The sequence below is a fragment of the Oncorhynchus keta genome, chromosome 2 (genome assembly GCF_023373465.1).
Source record: "Oncorhynchus keta strain PuntledgeMale-10-30-2019 chromosome 2, Oket_V2, whole genome shotgun sequence".
Classification (NCBI taxonomy): Eukaryota; Metazoa; Chordata; class Actinopteri; order Salmoniformes; family Salmonidae; genus Oncorhynchus; species Oncorhynchus keta.
Genome location: NC_068422.1, coordinates 37,989,726 through 38,006,053, shown reverse-complemented (window position 1 = coordinate 38,006,053; position 16,328 = coordinate 37,989,726). Strand labels below are relative to the sequence as shown.

The 16,328-nt window shown below is 41.6% G+C and overlaps 2 protein-coding genes across 6 annotated transcripts in view; one reads left to right on the top strand and one right to left on the bottom strand.

Annotated features, from left to right (window-relative positions):
- Positions 1–120: 120 nt before the first annotated feature.
- The window catches only part of LOC118400118 (survival of motor neuron-related-splicing factor 30-like), a 40,455-nt gene continuing 24,247 nt past the window's right edge, over positions 121–16,328 (bottom strand). Inside the window, exons 1-6 of one of the 5 annotated variants that reach the window (XM_035796617.1) lie at positions 10,593–10,637; positions 5,854–5,973; positions 5,553–5,695; positions 5,089–5,244; positions 4,793–4,946; positions 121–904 (exon numbers count right to left, since the gene is read on the bottom strand). In XM_035796617.1, the coding sequence (XP_035652510.1) occupies positions 767–904; positions 4,793–4,946; positions 5,089–5,244; positions 5,553–5,695; positions 5,854–5,973; positions 10,593–10,622 (741 nt within the window). In that variant the 5' untranslated portion in view covers positions 10,623–10,637 and the 3' untranslated portion in view covers positions 121–766. Of the gene's footprint in view, positions 905–4,792; positions 4,947–5,088; positions 5,245–5,552; positions 5,696–5,853; positions 5,974–9,270; positions 9,531–9,562; positions 9,596–10,117; positions 10,281–10,592; positions 10,638–16,328 lie in introns of those variants that run through there. The other 4 variants (XM_035796627.2, XM_052476373.1, XM_035796637.2 and 1 more) reach the window with 4 other exon arrangements.
- On the top strand, positions 14,039–15,916 carry LOC118400103 (alpha-2A adrenergic receptor-like). Its single transcript, XM_035796582.1, has one exon. It carries the CDS (start codon positions 14,298–14,300, stop codon positions 15,567–15,569), a length of 1,272 nt encoding a protein of 423 aa, XP_035652475.1. The 5' UTR covers positions 14,039–14,297; the 3' UTR covers positions 15,570–15,916.

The following is a 16,328-nucleotide window of genomic DNA, read 5'->3' as shown; positions in this document are numbered from 1 at the left end:
ACTTTTTGCCCCACTGTATATACTCGTCATGATTGAAATCATGTATTTTCTATACAATACATTTATATCTGCAGATTGTACACTTAAGCACTAGCACCATAGACAAAACCTCACAATAAATCAAACATGAAGGTTTAATAGGAGAATCCACAACTCATCCCTGATTGTATTTTATTTTTTAAAAAGCTTATATCACCAGCAGTGGCATAAGGTCATTGACATACATCACAGAACAAAGACGGTATAAAATACATTACTGCCATCTGGAGGAACTGTGTTAAACAACATTCAGTACCAATATGAAAAATTCAGGGTTCAGAGAAAAATGAGAGTAACATCTTAACTCTAAACAAAAAAACATTTGTTTCCCTATAAATGTACAAAAGTGAGATGTAAAATTAGCTTTATATGACTCGCTTTAAAAAGGGTCTTATCACTAAATCGTAAAAATGTATATTATAGTCTAGTTCAACCTGAAAAATGTGTAACATTGAAAACATGGGGGAAAACAGCAACCCAGACTAATTTCACCACAACCATTATTTGTGCTGCAACTCCATTACAGTGGTTATTTATTTTATTAAGAATTCTGCTGTTCTATGTGATAATACTGGTAAGGACAATTTCCCAATGAGGCAACCAATGGTGAGCAAGCAATTTGTTTCAAAGCTCCTTTACTGCGGTAACCCAAACCATATAAACAAAGGTAAGCAATGATCTTGCTACTATACAATAGGATACTTTTACACAAAGATAAAATGTTAGGTCACTGTGGCATTAGATGCCTGACGTTATATTTGGATGTGTCGTGATACGTGGTCATAGGTTTGTCTGCTATGCCACATGTTCCTACTCCCACCTTGCCGTTTACACTCTCCGGCGATGCAAATATACTCCTCTTCACCTGCAACAGACAATGGAAATCTCAGTAAGACTATTTGTGATGGTACTCCTCCTGCGAAAAAGCAACAGTTGAAAATGTGCAAATAACATTTGAAAAGTTACTTAGTTTAACATGAAGCAGTAATTTTGATTTCATATTAATTTAAAATGGTAATACCTCTGCAATTTTTTAAGTCTTGTCCCCCTCCATCCTTAAAAAAGACTTATTTAGGAATATTCAGCACAATGACTTTGTTAGAATTTTGATTACAAAGAGATCGTGTTATAAGCAGTCTTAGGAAGCCATGTCATTTTCTCCCCTGCCCTTCCTTCACATGAGAGTTCGCTGCCCATCTGATTATAGCCCATCGAAACTACAGCTAAACTCTATCTAAACCAACTTCACACATAGACATTTTAATTTACTTGACTAGGCAAGTCAGTTAAGAACAAATTCTTATTTACAATGACGACCTACACTGGCCAAACCCGGACGGCGCTGGGCCATTTGTGTGCCGCCCTATGGGACTCCCAATCATGGCCGGTTGTGATACAGCCTGGATGTAACCTAAACACAACATTAAATTGACAGAAGTCTGATGGGTGACCATATTATCAATTGTCAATGAAGAAACTGATGAACAGCGAGGCATGTGTAATTGACAAAGAGAAGAGCTTACCAAAAAGCTACTTTTCCAAATCATCTTATAGAGAGGTTCATGCAGCTTAGATTAATATTACCCATCAGAGAGCATATCTATGGTTTTAAAAAAAACTAACTTTTCACAAAACTCAAATTTGAGTGGATGGTCTGTATTTCTAAAGCTAACTTTTCCCATGAATAACTAAGAATCCATGCTTTCAATCCATGCTTTCAACATGTGAGCACTCCCTGTGATAACATGACACTTAAAATATGCTATTCTGTTCTTTTAAAATGCATTGTCTTAGGATCATGTTTCTTAAAGGCCCAGTGCTGTCAGAAGTGCTTTTCCTTTGTTTTATATACATTTCTGAACTATGAGGATGAAATAATACTGTGAAAATTATAATGCCCTTTTAGCGTAAGAGCTGTTTGAAAAGACCACCTGAAACTTCAGACTGTTTTGGTGGGATGGAGTTTTGGCCTGCCTGGTGACATCAACAGGCAATAAATGAGTTAATCAACCAATACGAAATAGTTCCAAACCTCTCTGCCAATAACAGCTCATTTCTAGTTTTCCCCTCCCACTTAGACATACCTAGCAAAATTCTTTCTTGAGAAATTGTTCTTTTTGAAAATTTTAACTGAAATCACAGTAAGATCGTTAACGAATTTTTTGACATCGAGGTAAAAATGGCTGCATTTGACCTTTAAGACATGCCAAACAGAAGGATTTCTTTGCGATGGATATAACACTGAATTGTGGCGTTTGTGTTTTTAATGTACAGGAACTCAAGTCTGTTTGTTCACCCGACCTAGAATATCTCAAACAAATGCCGACCGCATTACCTCCCGAGATAATTCTCTTCGGCCATCGTCACAGCCGTGTATATTGCCCATCAAGCCGATACCATGACGGCTCTCAAGGAACTCAAACTGGAAACCGCATATCCTGAGACTGCATTTATTGTAGCTGCATTTATAAAGCAAATGTGAGGAAAACACTAGCAAAGTTATATCAACACGTCGCCCACTCCAATCGCACTTCAAAAACGATCGACCATTGCTACTCTCCCTTCGTGGGTCGGCTACAAGTCCTGCTCCACCCTCCCTTCGGCAAATCAGATCACACCTACATCCTGCTCCTCCCTTCCTATAGGCAGAAACTCAAACAGGAAGTACCCTTGGTAAGGTCTGTTCAATGCTCGTCTGTTCAATCGGAATCCATGCTTCAAGATTGATTTGATCACATGGACTGGGATATGTTCCAGGTTGCCTCTGAGAATAACATTGACACGGTGACTGAGTTCGTCAGGAAGTGTATAGGGGATGTTGTTCCCACTGTGACGATTAAAACCAAAAACCGTGGTAAGATGGCAAGACAGGTTCTTCACCCGCATCGAGGGAAACAGTTGGTCAACACTGCTCCTGTGGACTATGAGCTCTCGTTCTCCATGACCAACGTGAGTAAGACATTTAAGCATGTTAACCCTCGCAAGGCTGCTGGCCCAGACGGCATCCCTTGCCGCGTCCAAAAAGCATGCACAAACCAGCTGGCTGGAGTGTTTAAGAACATATTCAACATCTCCCTATCCCAGTCTGTTGTCCCCACTTGCTTCAAAACATCGACCATTGTTCTTGTAACCAAGAAAGCAAAGATAGCTAAATTATTATTATCCCGCTCCACTCACTTCTGTCATCTTGAAGTGCTTTGAGAGGCTAGTTAAGGATCAAATCAACACCTTAACCAACACCTTAGACACACTGCAATTTGCATATCGCCCCAATAGATCCACAGATGACGCAATCACCATTGCACTGCACACTGCCCTATCCCATCTGAACAAGAGGAATACCTATGTAAGAATGCTGTTCATAGACTACAGCTCAGAATTCAACACCATAGTACACACCAAGCTCATCATTCTTTGACAAGCCACCCCCAGGTGGTAAAGGTAGGCAACAACATTGCCACTACACTGACCCTCAACACCAGGGCCCCCAAAAGGGTGCGTACTCAGCCCCCTCCTGTTCCAACTCAAAAATCAAGTTGACAGACAACAGTGGTAGGCCTGATCACCAACAAATACAAGACAGCATACAGGGAGGTGGTGAGGGCCCTGGGGGAGTGGTGCCAGGAAAATATCCTCCCTTCAACAAAACGAAGGAGCTGATCGTGGACTTCAGGAGATAGCAGAGGGATGACACCCCCATCCACATCGACGGGGCCACAGTAGAGGTGGTGAAAACCTTCAAGTTCCTCAGCGTACACGTAACTGACAATCTGAAATGGTCCACACAGATAGTGTGGTGAATTTCTTCTGGCGGCTGAAGAAATTTGGCTTGGCCCCTAAGATCCTCACAAACTTTTACAGATGCACCAGAGATCACAGCCTGGTACGCAGTCTGACCAATAGAGCACCAGGGGCACACTGCCTGCGCTCCAGGACATTTACAGCACCCGGTGTCACATAAAGAACAAGGAGATCATCAAGGACCTTAGCCAACCAAGCCATGGCCTGTTCACCCAGTTACCATCCAGAAGGCCGTGTCAGTACAGGTGAATCAAAGCTGGGGCTGAGAGACTGGAAAAATAGCTTCTATCTCAAGGCCATCAGATTGTTAAACAGTGACAACTAGCCAGCCCCCTGAATTTTAGTCACCATCACTAGACGGCTAACACCTGGGCACTCTACCATGCACCTTAGAGGCTGTTGCCCTATGTACATAGTCATGGAACACTGGTCACTTAAAAAAATGTTTACATACTGTTTTACCCACTTCATATGTATATACTGTATTCTAGTCAAGGCATATCCTATTTAACTATTGCTGTACATATACTATTCTTCAGATGTACTACATATTCTATCGATATTGTCTCCTCATCCCATACCCACTAATACCACAGCATTGCTTGTCCTAATATTGCTTAATTCCATTCTTTTACTTTTTAGATTTGTGTGTATTATTGTGTATTGTTAGCTGCACTGTATTTCGCTACACCCTCAATAACATCTGCTAAATATGTGAATGCGACCAATAACCTTTGATTTGATTTAGAACAAACTAATGAAAATGCTTTTGTATTCTTTTGGGGGAAAATGCATATTCCAATGTTACCTAAGATCTTCATAAACACAACCAATAGAATATACGAAATGTATTTATTAGACTGTTAGGATGTTATTGGCTCAAAACGAGATGGCTCAAGGCCCAGAATTTCTAGTGTGTAAAGTAGATGAATATGCGAATGAATGAATATACCTGTCCTTTCTTGTTCTTGTTATAGGCCTTGTTGTTAAAACTCTGCCACTTGGATTTCTGGTCTTCTCGCTCCTGTTCCAGTTCCTTCATCCTCAGCACCTTCTTCTGGGCCTTCTTCTTCTTGTACTCCCTCTGGTCTGCTATCTGCTCCTTCCTGTCATGGCGCACACACCCACACACAAAGTGACAATTTTAGATCAGCCATGGACTCTTCTGGACATCAAGAACTGGAAACAAGGGAAACTCCTGACCCAACACAGGACCTATTTTATTAACATATACGTTGTCTCTCCTACCTGGACTTGGATTTCCCGTCATCCTCAGAGTGCTTGCCCTCCTCGGCAGGCTTGAGGTTCTGCAGTGGCACCACCTCTGCGTTCCCGTAGCCGGAGAAGGTGATGGCCGCCGTGCCATTCTCGCCGTCTATCTCCTCAATCTCAGCTTCATACACCCTGTCAAAGAATCCCGGCTGTAAGCAGGTGAGTACAAGCAAGACTCAAGCCCTACTACACAATTATAAAGAATGACAGATTCTGAGCGTTTCTGTTATTGTTCTTATTCATGGGCTAGACCCTTCTTGCAAAATATTATTGTCTATCACTGCTTCACTGAACAAATACATTTGAATAGTGTAGGTCAAATGAAGTCAAGACCCTATATGTGCAAGCAAGACGAACAAAGATGACATTGTAAAATTGGTAAATTAACAGTTGAATATTCAGGTTGACTATGGACTGAGGAGCTTCTGGGTGATACTCACTGTCCATCCTGACTCCACACAGTCATACACCTGTCCCCAACGCTCCACCTATGTTTCAGGGGGGCTGCATCTGAGCTGTTGGCAGTAGCAGTACCTTCGGAGGGCTGCGACGTCAGGAGGTCTTTTGTTAAGTCTATGACTTCCTGTGAAGGATACGTAATTGAGGTCATTCAATTGCTGGATAATAATCGCATTTGAAAACAGACACACTAAGAAACATATTGACACTCAATGATGTAAAAACAATGTAAAATCTAAAATGTTCATGGCCAATAGAGGTGACACATGGCTAACTAGTTACCGATAAGTCTTTCTGTAATTTGAGAAGGTCTTCATTTTCAGGGTCGGTTGACAAGGCGGCTTCCACTTGTTGCAACTGTGCTTTGTAGCTGCCCAACTGTTTCAACAAATCCTCTGACATCTGAAAATTCACAATGAAAGAAGGGGCGGGGGGGTAAAACGATAGTTGAAACAAAGAAATGATAGCAAATAACACATAGCCCAATAACATCATTAAGTGTTGCACATCATAGAGAATTGCTACTAGAGGTCGACGGATTATGATTTCTCAACGCCGATACCGATTATTGGAGGACCAAAAAAAGCAGATATTTGTAATAATGACAATTACAACAATACTGAATGAACACTTATTTGAACTTAATATAATACATAAATAACATATATTTAGTCGGAAATAAATAATGAAACATGTTCAATTTGGTTTAAATGTTGCAAAAACAGTGTTGGAGAAGAAAGTAAAAGTGCAATATGTGCCATGTAAAAAAGCTAACATTTAAGTCCCTTGCTCCGAACATGAGAACATATGAAGCTGGTGGCTCAATATTCCCAGTTAATACGTTTTAGGTTGTAGTTATTATAGGAATTATGACGCGTCAACTATTTCTCTCTATACCATTTGTATTTCATATACATATGACTATTGGATGTTCTTATAGGCACTTTAGTATTGCCAGCCTAATCTCGGGAGTTGATAGGCTTGAAGTCATAAACAGCGCTGTGCTTCAAGCATTGCTAAGAGCTGCTGGCAAACGCAGTAAAGTGCTGTTTGAATGAATGCCTACGAGCCTGCTGCTGCCTACCATCGCTCAATCAGACTGCTCTATCAAATCATAGACTTAATTAGAATAAACACACAGAAATATGACCCTTAGGCGATTAATATGGTCAAATACAGAAACCATCATTTTGAAAAAACAAAACGTTTATTCTTTCAGTGAAATACAGAACCGTTCCGTATTTTATCGAACAGGTGGCAACCCCAAGTCTAAATATTGCTGTTACATTACACAACCGACAATGTTATGTCATAATTATGGCAAATTAATTACGGTCACAACGAGCCATGCGGCCAAAACTGTTGCATATACTATGACACAATTTCCCTAGTCAATATTGGCTGCTAACATGAATTTATTTTAATTGAATATGCAGGTTTAACAAATTTACTTCTGTGTATTGATTTTAAGAAAAGGCATAGATGTTTATGGTTAGATACATTTGTGCAACGACTGTGCTTTTTTCGTGAATGCGCTTTTGTTAAATCATCACCTGTTTGGCGAAGTTGAAGTAGGCTGTGATTCAATGACATATTAACAGGCAGCGCATTGATTATATGCAATGCAGGACAAGCTAGTTAACTTAGTAATATCATCAACCATGTGTAGTTAACTAGTGTTAATGTGAAGATTGTTTTTTTTTTATAAGATAAGTTTAATGCTAGCTAGCAAAGTACCTTGGCCTCTTGCAGCCACAATGTCCTTTTGACGCTGCACTCGCATAACAGGTGGTCAGCCTGCCACAGTTTCCTCAAGGATTGCAATGTAATTGGCCATAATCGGCATCCAAAAAGGCAGATTATCCATTGTTATGAATACTTGAAAATCGGCCCCAATTAAATCGGCCATGCCGATTAAATCGGTCGACCTCTAATTGTTACCTAACAAAGGGCAAAAGGGCTCTGTGGATAAAAGCTGTTCAGCTTTCATACCAGCTGTGTGATCAAGCTGTCCGTAGCCAATGTGAGCAAGACCTTTAAGCAGGTCACCATCCATGAAGCCGCAGTGCCAGACGGATTACCAAGATGTGTGCGTGCCAACTGGCAAATGTTTTCACTGACATCGTCAACCTCTCCCTGACCGAGTCTGTAATACCTACATATTTTTCAAACAGACCACCATAGTCCCTGTACCAAAGAAAGCGAATGTAACATGCCTAAGTGATTACTGTCCCAACAGATCCACAGATCTCAATCTCAAATTGCACTCCACACTGCCCTTTCCCACCTGGAAAAAAGGAATACCTATGTGAAAATGCTGTTCATTGACTACAGCTCAGCGTTCAACACTATAGTGCCTACAAAGCTCATCAAGCTAAAAGACCCTGGGACTAAACACCTCCCTCTGCAACTGGATCCTGGACTTCCTGACGGGCAGCCCCAGGTGGTAAGGTTAGGCAACAACACATCTGCCAAGCTGATCCGCAACACTGGGGCCTCTCAGGGGTCCGTGTTTAGTCCTGTAATCCCTGTTCACCCACAGCTGCATGGCCAAGCAAGACTCCAACACCATCAACTTTGCTGACGACAACAGCCTGATCACGACAACAATGAGACAGCCTATTGGGAGGAGGTCAGAGACCTGGCAGTGTGGTGCGAGGACATCAACCTCTCCCTCAATGTGATACAGACAAAGGAGCTGATCGTGGACTATAAGAAAAGGAGGGCCGAACAGGCCCGCATTAACATGGACGAGACTGAAGTGGAATGCGTCGAGAGTTTCAAAGTCCTTGGTCTCCACATCACCAACAAACTATCATGGTCCAAACACACTAAGACAGTTGTGAAGAGGGCACGACAACACATTTTCCCCCTCAGGCCTGAAAAGATTTGGAATGGGTCCCCAGATCCTCAAAAGTTTTACAGCTACACCATCAAGAGCATCCGGACTGGTTGCATCACCGCCTGATATGGCAACTACTCGGCATCTAAACATAAGGTGCTAGAGGGTAGTGAGTACATCACTGGGGCCAAGCTTCCTAACATCCAGGACCTATATACTAGGCAATGGGTGTCAGAGAAAGGCCCCCAAAAAACGTCAAAGACTCCAGTCACCCAAGTGATAATTCTCTCCTACCGCCCAGCAAGCGGTAACGAGACACCAAGTCTAGGATCAAAAGGCTCCTTAACAGTTTCTACTCCCAAGCAATAAGACTGGTGAACAATTAATCAAATGGCCATGGACCCCCCTTTGTTTTTACACTGCTGCTACTCGCCATCTATCGTCTATGCATAGTCACAAATTACCTCGATTAACTTGTACCCCTGCATACAGCCATTATTGTTATGTCATTTTCTTGTGTTACTTTTTGATTTGATTATTTTACTTTATTTATTTAGTCAACATTTTCTTAACTTTATTTCTTGAACTGCATTGTTGGTTATGGGCTTGTAAGTAATCATTTAATGGTTAGGTATTTACCTGGTAGGTAGGTAGGTACCTGTTGTATTCGGCACGTGACAAATAACATTTTATATAGGAAAGGGCCTTCCCCAAACTGTTGCCAAAAAGTTGGAAGCACAGAATAGTCTAGAATATCATTGTATGCTGTAGCATTAAAATGTCCCTTCACCGGAACTAAGGGGCCACACCCGGACTATGAAAAACAGCACCAGACCATTATCCCTCCTCCACCAAACCTCAATCAGGAAGGTAGCGCTCTCCTGGCATCTGCCAAACGGCGAAGCGTGATTCCTCACTCCAGTGAACGAGTTTCCACTGCTCCAGTCCAATGGTGGCGAGCTTTACACTACTCCAGCCAACGCTTGGCATTGCACATGGTGATCTAAGGCTTGTCTGCGGCTGCTTGGCCATGGAGACCCATTTCATGAACAGTTTTTGTGCGGACGTTGCTTCGGTAGAGTGTTGCAACCGAGGACAGACGATTTTGACTGGGGCAGCTCTAGCAGGGTAGAAATTTGACAATCTTACTTGTTGGAAAGGTGGCATCCTATGACTATGCCATTTGACAGTCACTGAGCTCTTCAGTATGGGCCATTCTACTGACAATGTTTGACTGTGGAGATTGCATGGCTGTGTGCTTGATTTTATATGCTGGTCAGCTGCGTATACGGGTGTGGCTGAAATAGTCAAATAAACTAATTTGAAGTGGTGCCTGCATACTTTTGGACATGTGTAGCTACACAACAAATTCCAGCTGGCTAGTTAGCTTAATTGGCTATCTAGCGTAGCTAGTTACATTTCCCGTGTAGGGTTAACACATTTTCAGCACTCGGTTCTCAGGGAACTAACGTTAGTTCTCTTTATTTCCTTACTCTGGTAGGTATCAAATCTAGCTATCGACTTTCAAATACATTTCAAATAGGCATCGCTAGCAAGAATGTCAGCTAACTAACGTTACCGCTAGATGGCTAACGTTAGTTAATTAGTAGGCCATCGCCACAACACAGTGACAGCTGGCATCCAGTGCCATTTTTGCAAAAGAAAACACATTCAAAACGGCTAAATGTTCATTAATAATCTTACCTTTCTGTATTTGTTTCAACTGAATAAATACGCACATTCAGATTTTACTGAAATAGGTTCTCATATATCAGCAAAAATAAATATCTTAAAAATAAACCGGAAATGTCGATTATTTCTTATAACATGTTATTCTCGCGATAGTAGTCTGCCAAAGTGTCATTTCGCTCATTGTCAGCAGATGGGGCTTTATCCCAATAAATTATGTCCCTGGTACTTAAAATGCACAATTGGTATTTGAATCGACATCCTAACGAATTCACTGTGAAGGTCAACTGACTGTAACTCATAGGGTCCGTTCGTAAATTAAGAGTGTTTCACTCTCGGTGTACACACTGAACGCTCTGGAGGAGGAGTAGGTTTGATCAGAGCGTTCTGACCTCACAACAGCACTCAAGCTACCTGGCTAAATTTGGCTAGCTTGCTAGCTACTTCCAGACACAAATGAGTAACACCTCACGCTGACCATTGTGCTTACCCTAGCAGAGGTGGTCAGGCTGTTTCCCATGTTACCTAGAGCATTGGTGACTGTAACTGCAGCTGACTTTGGACACCGATCATATTCAGCGGTGTTGTGTGTGTATATAAATGCATCAGTTATTCTGCGCTCTGGCACATTCAGACATTGCTCAGAAGTCGGAGTAGATAGCCAGAGTGAATTTACGAACGCACAGTTATTCTATAATATGTTGGGTGCGTTCATAAATTCTATTTGGAGTGCCAGAGTGCGCTCTGGGCGTTTGGAATTGCCAGATTGTCCGTTTGTAAATTGTGTTTCGCTCCAGGAGCACCCAATTTTAACTGGCTAAAGTTGGCGAGCTTGCTGGTAGCTACCTCCAGAGCACCTTACTCTGACCGTTTTACTCCACTAGCAAAACTGGTTATGCTGTTTTCATGTAATCTAGAACGTTTTTTGCCTACGTTTACTGACACCGGTCATATTTGACCAGTTTTGCAGGTTCGTAAATTCATAAATTATTCTGCACACTTAGACGAGAGTACTCTAAAATCGGAGTAGATAGCCAGAGTGACTTTACAAACGCACCATTAAACAAGAGCCGTCAGTTTGTCTTCAACAAGTCATATCAGGGTGCCTTCGTAAATTGCCTCCGGTGTATCTGTTACGTTTTGTAAATTCAGAGCATTGTCAGATTGTCTGTTCATAAATTCAGAGCATGTTGCTCTCATAGTGTTCAGAGCGCCCTTGGACGCTCTGGCTGAGGAGAATGGTTTACTGACAAGTCAGTTATTCTGTGTTCTCGCACACGCAGAAGAGAGTGCTCTGAAATCGGAGTAGATTAGAGCGCATAATAATAATGAAGCTATTATTTAGGCCTACTGTTTCCAGCAATTAATTTAGGCTACTTACTGTCATTAGCATTTTTTTACATAAAAATAAGTGATTTACAAGATGCTCTTATCCAGAGAGACTTTAGGGTTAAGTGCCTTGCTCAAGGGCAATTCGACAGATTTTTCACCTAGTCGGCTCAGGGATTATTGGATTAACTCAAGGTTCCTAGCGTCTCCACCGAGCCAGGTACATCTGCTTTGAGTTTTAATGCACCGTATTACTGGAACAAAATTCAAAATGCATTTCATCTTAATGTTCTGGTGCCCCTTCGGACAATTTCAAGTATTGATTGGGGACTTATTTGTGGAGTAATGTAACTTGTTTTTCTGGGTGATTTGTGATGGTTTATTTGTGCTTCCCATGACTGTGTTTTTGTATATGAATTTGTATGTACAGTGCATTCGGAGAGTATTCAGACCCCTTGACTTTTTCCAAATTTTGTTACGTTACAGCCTTATTCTAAAATCTACACACAATACCCCATAATCGCAAAGCAAAAACAGGTTTTTAGACACGTTTATCATATTTACATAGGTATTCAAACCCTTTACTCAGTACTTTGTTGAAGCACCTTCTGGAGTGATTTCAGCCTTAAGTCTTCTTGAGTATGATGCTACAAGCTTCGCACACCTGTATTTGGGGAGATTCTTCCAATATTTTCTGAAGATCCTCTCAAGCTCTGTCAGGTTGAATGGGGAGTGTTGCTGCACAGCTATTTTTCAGGCCTGATCAGGTTCAAGTCCAGGTTATGGCATGCTGACTCAGGGACCTTGAAAGACTTGTCCCGAAGCCATTCCTTCGTTGTCTTGGCTGTGTGCTTAGGGCCGTTGTCCTGTTGGAAGATTAACCTTCGCTCTGAAGCAGGTTTTCATCAAGGATATGTCTGTACTTGGCTCTGTTCATCTTTCCCTCGATCCTGACTAGTCTTCCAGTCCCTGCCGCTGAAAAACATCCCCACAGCATCTCCAAGGCATTTCGGTTTTTGGTTTTGAATAAATTAGCAAAAATGTCTAAAAACCTATTTTCGCTTTGTCATTATGGGGTATGGCACGTAGATTGATGAGGGGGAAAAATATAATACATTTTAGAAGGCTGTAACGTAACAAAATGTGGAAAAAGTGAAGTATCTGAATACTTTCCGAAAGCACTGTATATATATATATTTTTTTTTTCTTTTTTTTTTTCGTTTGGGTTCAATGTGTATATTTGCGTTGTATATACAGGGTGCATTTGTAAAAGCGACCCAGGTCTCAATATGTCTTCCCTGTTAAAATAAAGGTTAAATATAAAAATATATATATATATATATATTGGAACCAGCGACCTTTCGGTTACTGGCTCAACAAAGCCTCCTTCACTCACTCCGCCAAACTTACCCTAGTAAAACTGACTGTCCTACCGATCCTCGACTTAGGCGATGTCATCTACAAAATAGCTTCAAATACTCTACTCAGCAAACTGGATGCAGTCTATCACAGTGCCATCAGTTTTGTTACCAAATCACCTTATACCACCTACCACTGCGACCTGTATGCTCTAGTCGGCTGGCCCTCGCTACATATTCGTCGCAAGACCCACGGGCTCCAGGTCATCTATAAGTCTGTTAGGTAAAGCTCCGCCTTATCTCAGTTCACTGGTCATGATAACAACACCCACCCGTAGCACACGTTCCTGCAGGTATATCTCCCTGATCATTCCCAAAGCCAACACTTCATTTGGCCGCCTTTCCTTCCAGTTCTCTGCTGCCAGTGACTGGAACAAATTGCAAAAATCGCTGAAGTTGAAGACTTATTTCCCTCACCAATTTTAAACATCAACTATCTGAGCAGCTAACCGATCGCTGCAGCTGTACATAGTCCATCTGTAAATAGCCCACCCAATCTACCTACCTCATCCCCTTTTTATTTTATTTACTTTTCTGCTCTTTTGCACACCAGTATCTCTACTTGCACATCATCTGCTCATTTATCACTCCAGTGTTAATCTGCTAAATTGTAATTATTCGCTCCTATGGCCTATTTATTGCCTACCTCATGCCTTTTGCACACACTGTATATAGACTTGATTTTTTCTGTGTCATTGACTTGTTTGTGTTATTGGCTTGTTTATTGTTTACTCCATGTGTAACTCTGTGTTGTTGTCTGTGTCACACTGCTTTGCTTTATCTTGGCCAGGTCGCAGTTGCAAATGAGAACTTATTCTCAACTAGCCTACCTGGTTAAATAAAGGTGAAATAAAATAAATAAATAAAACACTCTTAACCACTAGGCTACCCGAGATTATGAAATAAGATTACTAATATCTCATGTGGTTCATTAATAAACACTAGCCTAGACGTAGTCACAAAATATATAGATATATCTGGAGAATATTTGGAATGACAAGGTATTTTGTCAATGTACAATTTGGAAAGCAACAATGAAACTCTTCTGTAGCTCCGATTGTAATTGGACCCCACCCATTATTCCCACTAAGATATACTGACTAGGGAGATGAGGCTCACCACCATATAAAAAGCGGCAATCCCCTCCTCTGCCACATACATATCTGCTTCACCAACTACTGTTTCAGTGGCAGGGAAATATAATCCTGTCGATGCTATTCCATGCACAACGTGGGACAATTTGAAGTGTTTGAAGCTCGAAGGAAGAGGATAACGAATTACCACTTTTTTTCCTGAATGTGTAAATGGAGAAAATGACATTTTTAGATGCTGGAAAACAAAGGAGTAAAACCACATTTTGAGATTATTTGTATGTGAGATTGTTGATGACATTTTCCCCAGTGGGCAAAACTTAAAGGCTACGTTATCGTGGGACGCTTAATTAACGAATGTGCCATAATAGTGGATTGGTTCACTTGTCTTGTAAGGACGCCAGCTTCAACCTTATGGGGTGTGATAACTTGACCAACAGCAACAAGACTTTGCCTGGCAGGCTCCCTTACACTGTGCAGACTTCTGTGCCTCTGACAATACTGGTGGGTATCCTTATTCTCCTCACAGTGTTCGGTAATGTCCTAGTGGTCATTGCTGTGTTCACCAGCCGAGCCCTAAGAGCCCCTCAGAACTTGTTTTTAGTGTCCTTAGCATGTGCAGACATTCTAGTGGCCACTCTGGTGATGCCCTTTTCTCTGGCTAATGAACTGATGGGATATTGGTACTTTGGTCAAGTGTGGTGTGAGATCTACCTGGCCCTGGATGTTCTGTTCTGCACCTCTTCCATCACGCATCTGTGTGCCATAAGTCTGGACAGATACTGGTCAGTCACTCAAGCCATTGAGTACAACTCGAAAAGGACACCACGCAGGATCAAATGTATAGTTTTATTTGTGTGGGTGCTGGCTGCCATTATATCATTCCCACCTCTCATTTCAATGGAGAAGGAAGGGGCCAAAGAGGAGGGTCCCACATGTAAGATCAATGAGGAGAAGTGGTACATCATATTCTCCAGCACCGCCTCATTCTTCGCCCCCTGTGTGATCATGATTCTGGTCTACGTTCGAATTTACCAGGTTGCAAAGAATAGAACCAGGGCCCCTCCGGGTGAAAGGAGAAGGGGAAACAATAATCCAGATAAAAGTCAGTATGGCTTAGTTCAGCAGGACCCCCTGGAGAGAAGGAACAGAGAAGGAGGTAGAGATGGAGTGGAGGAGGGTGAGGAGGTCAATGGAATCGACGTGGGGGAAGAGTGCTCCTCGTCTGATGGGAATGAGAACCAGTGCTCCATCAAAATGAAGCTGAGAAAGGGAAAGACCAAAGTGAGTCAGGTGAAACTAGAAGACCCGTCCCCTAAAGATTATGATGCACAGCAGTGTGTGAAAGTGAGCCGGTGGAAAGGGAGGCAGAACAGAGAGAAGCGCTTCACCTTTGTTCTGGCTGTGGTCATGGGAGTGTTTGTTGTCTGCTGGTTCCCCTTCTTCTTCACGTACACACTCACCGCCATATGTGAGTCCTGCTGTGTCCCTGAGACATTGTTCAATTTCTTCTTCTGGTTCGGATACTGCAATAGCTCGCTGAATCCAGTCATTTACACTATTTTCAACAATGACTTCAGGAGGTCTTTCAAAAAGATCCTTTGCAAGAAGGATAGACGAGGGCTATGAATATACTTTTTTTGGACTAGCTACTGTTTCTTGTCTGAATACAGATGTAATTGTTTACAAGTTGGAGTCATGTACAGTTTCTCATGGAAAGAAAATATACATATTGGGAAATACTTGTATCATTCATTTTGTACATGTGTGTCAATGTACGATCGTTTTGAGATCATTACAATCTTTAATTACCATCACATACATTTAAATGTATTTGACATTCCATGTTTTACTTCATGCTTATGTAGTGAGGCAGCTGGCTTGTATCTCCATGGAGGATGCTTAATGTTATTATGTAGGCTACAATTCAGTCATGCATAATCGATTAGCTGTGCAGATATACAGGGAGCATATGTGCGTATAATGAATAAACATATTTAAACGTATTCAATTTTACAGTATGTTCTATCAGTTTACGTTCGTTGGGGTACCCATTGAGTTTTAGGGGTATTGTTGTACATTAAGTAAATGTTCCAGAAAACAAATACTCAAACTTACAACACTGCACTCTAATCGTTTCAATTGTATTCTACTTATTGAATAAGGACAATCATGTTTCAACCACAACTGAGTTTCCTTCATGTATCATATTGCACAGAGGCACAGACCCAGAGGAGCCAACAGAAAGAGAGAACCTGGGTTCCCACAGGGCAACATAGACTGAATCATCTACTGTGTCCTTATCAGTAGAGAGAGGAAACACCATGCCAATAATCCACCCACAATCAACAGATTTTATGGTGTATACTGTATACAGTGTATTATTTT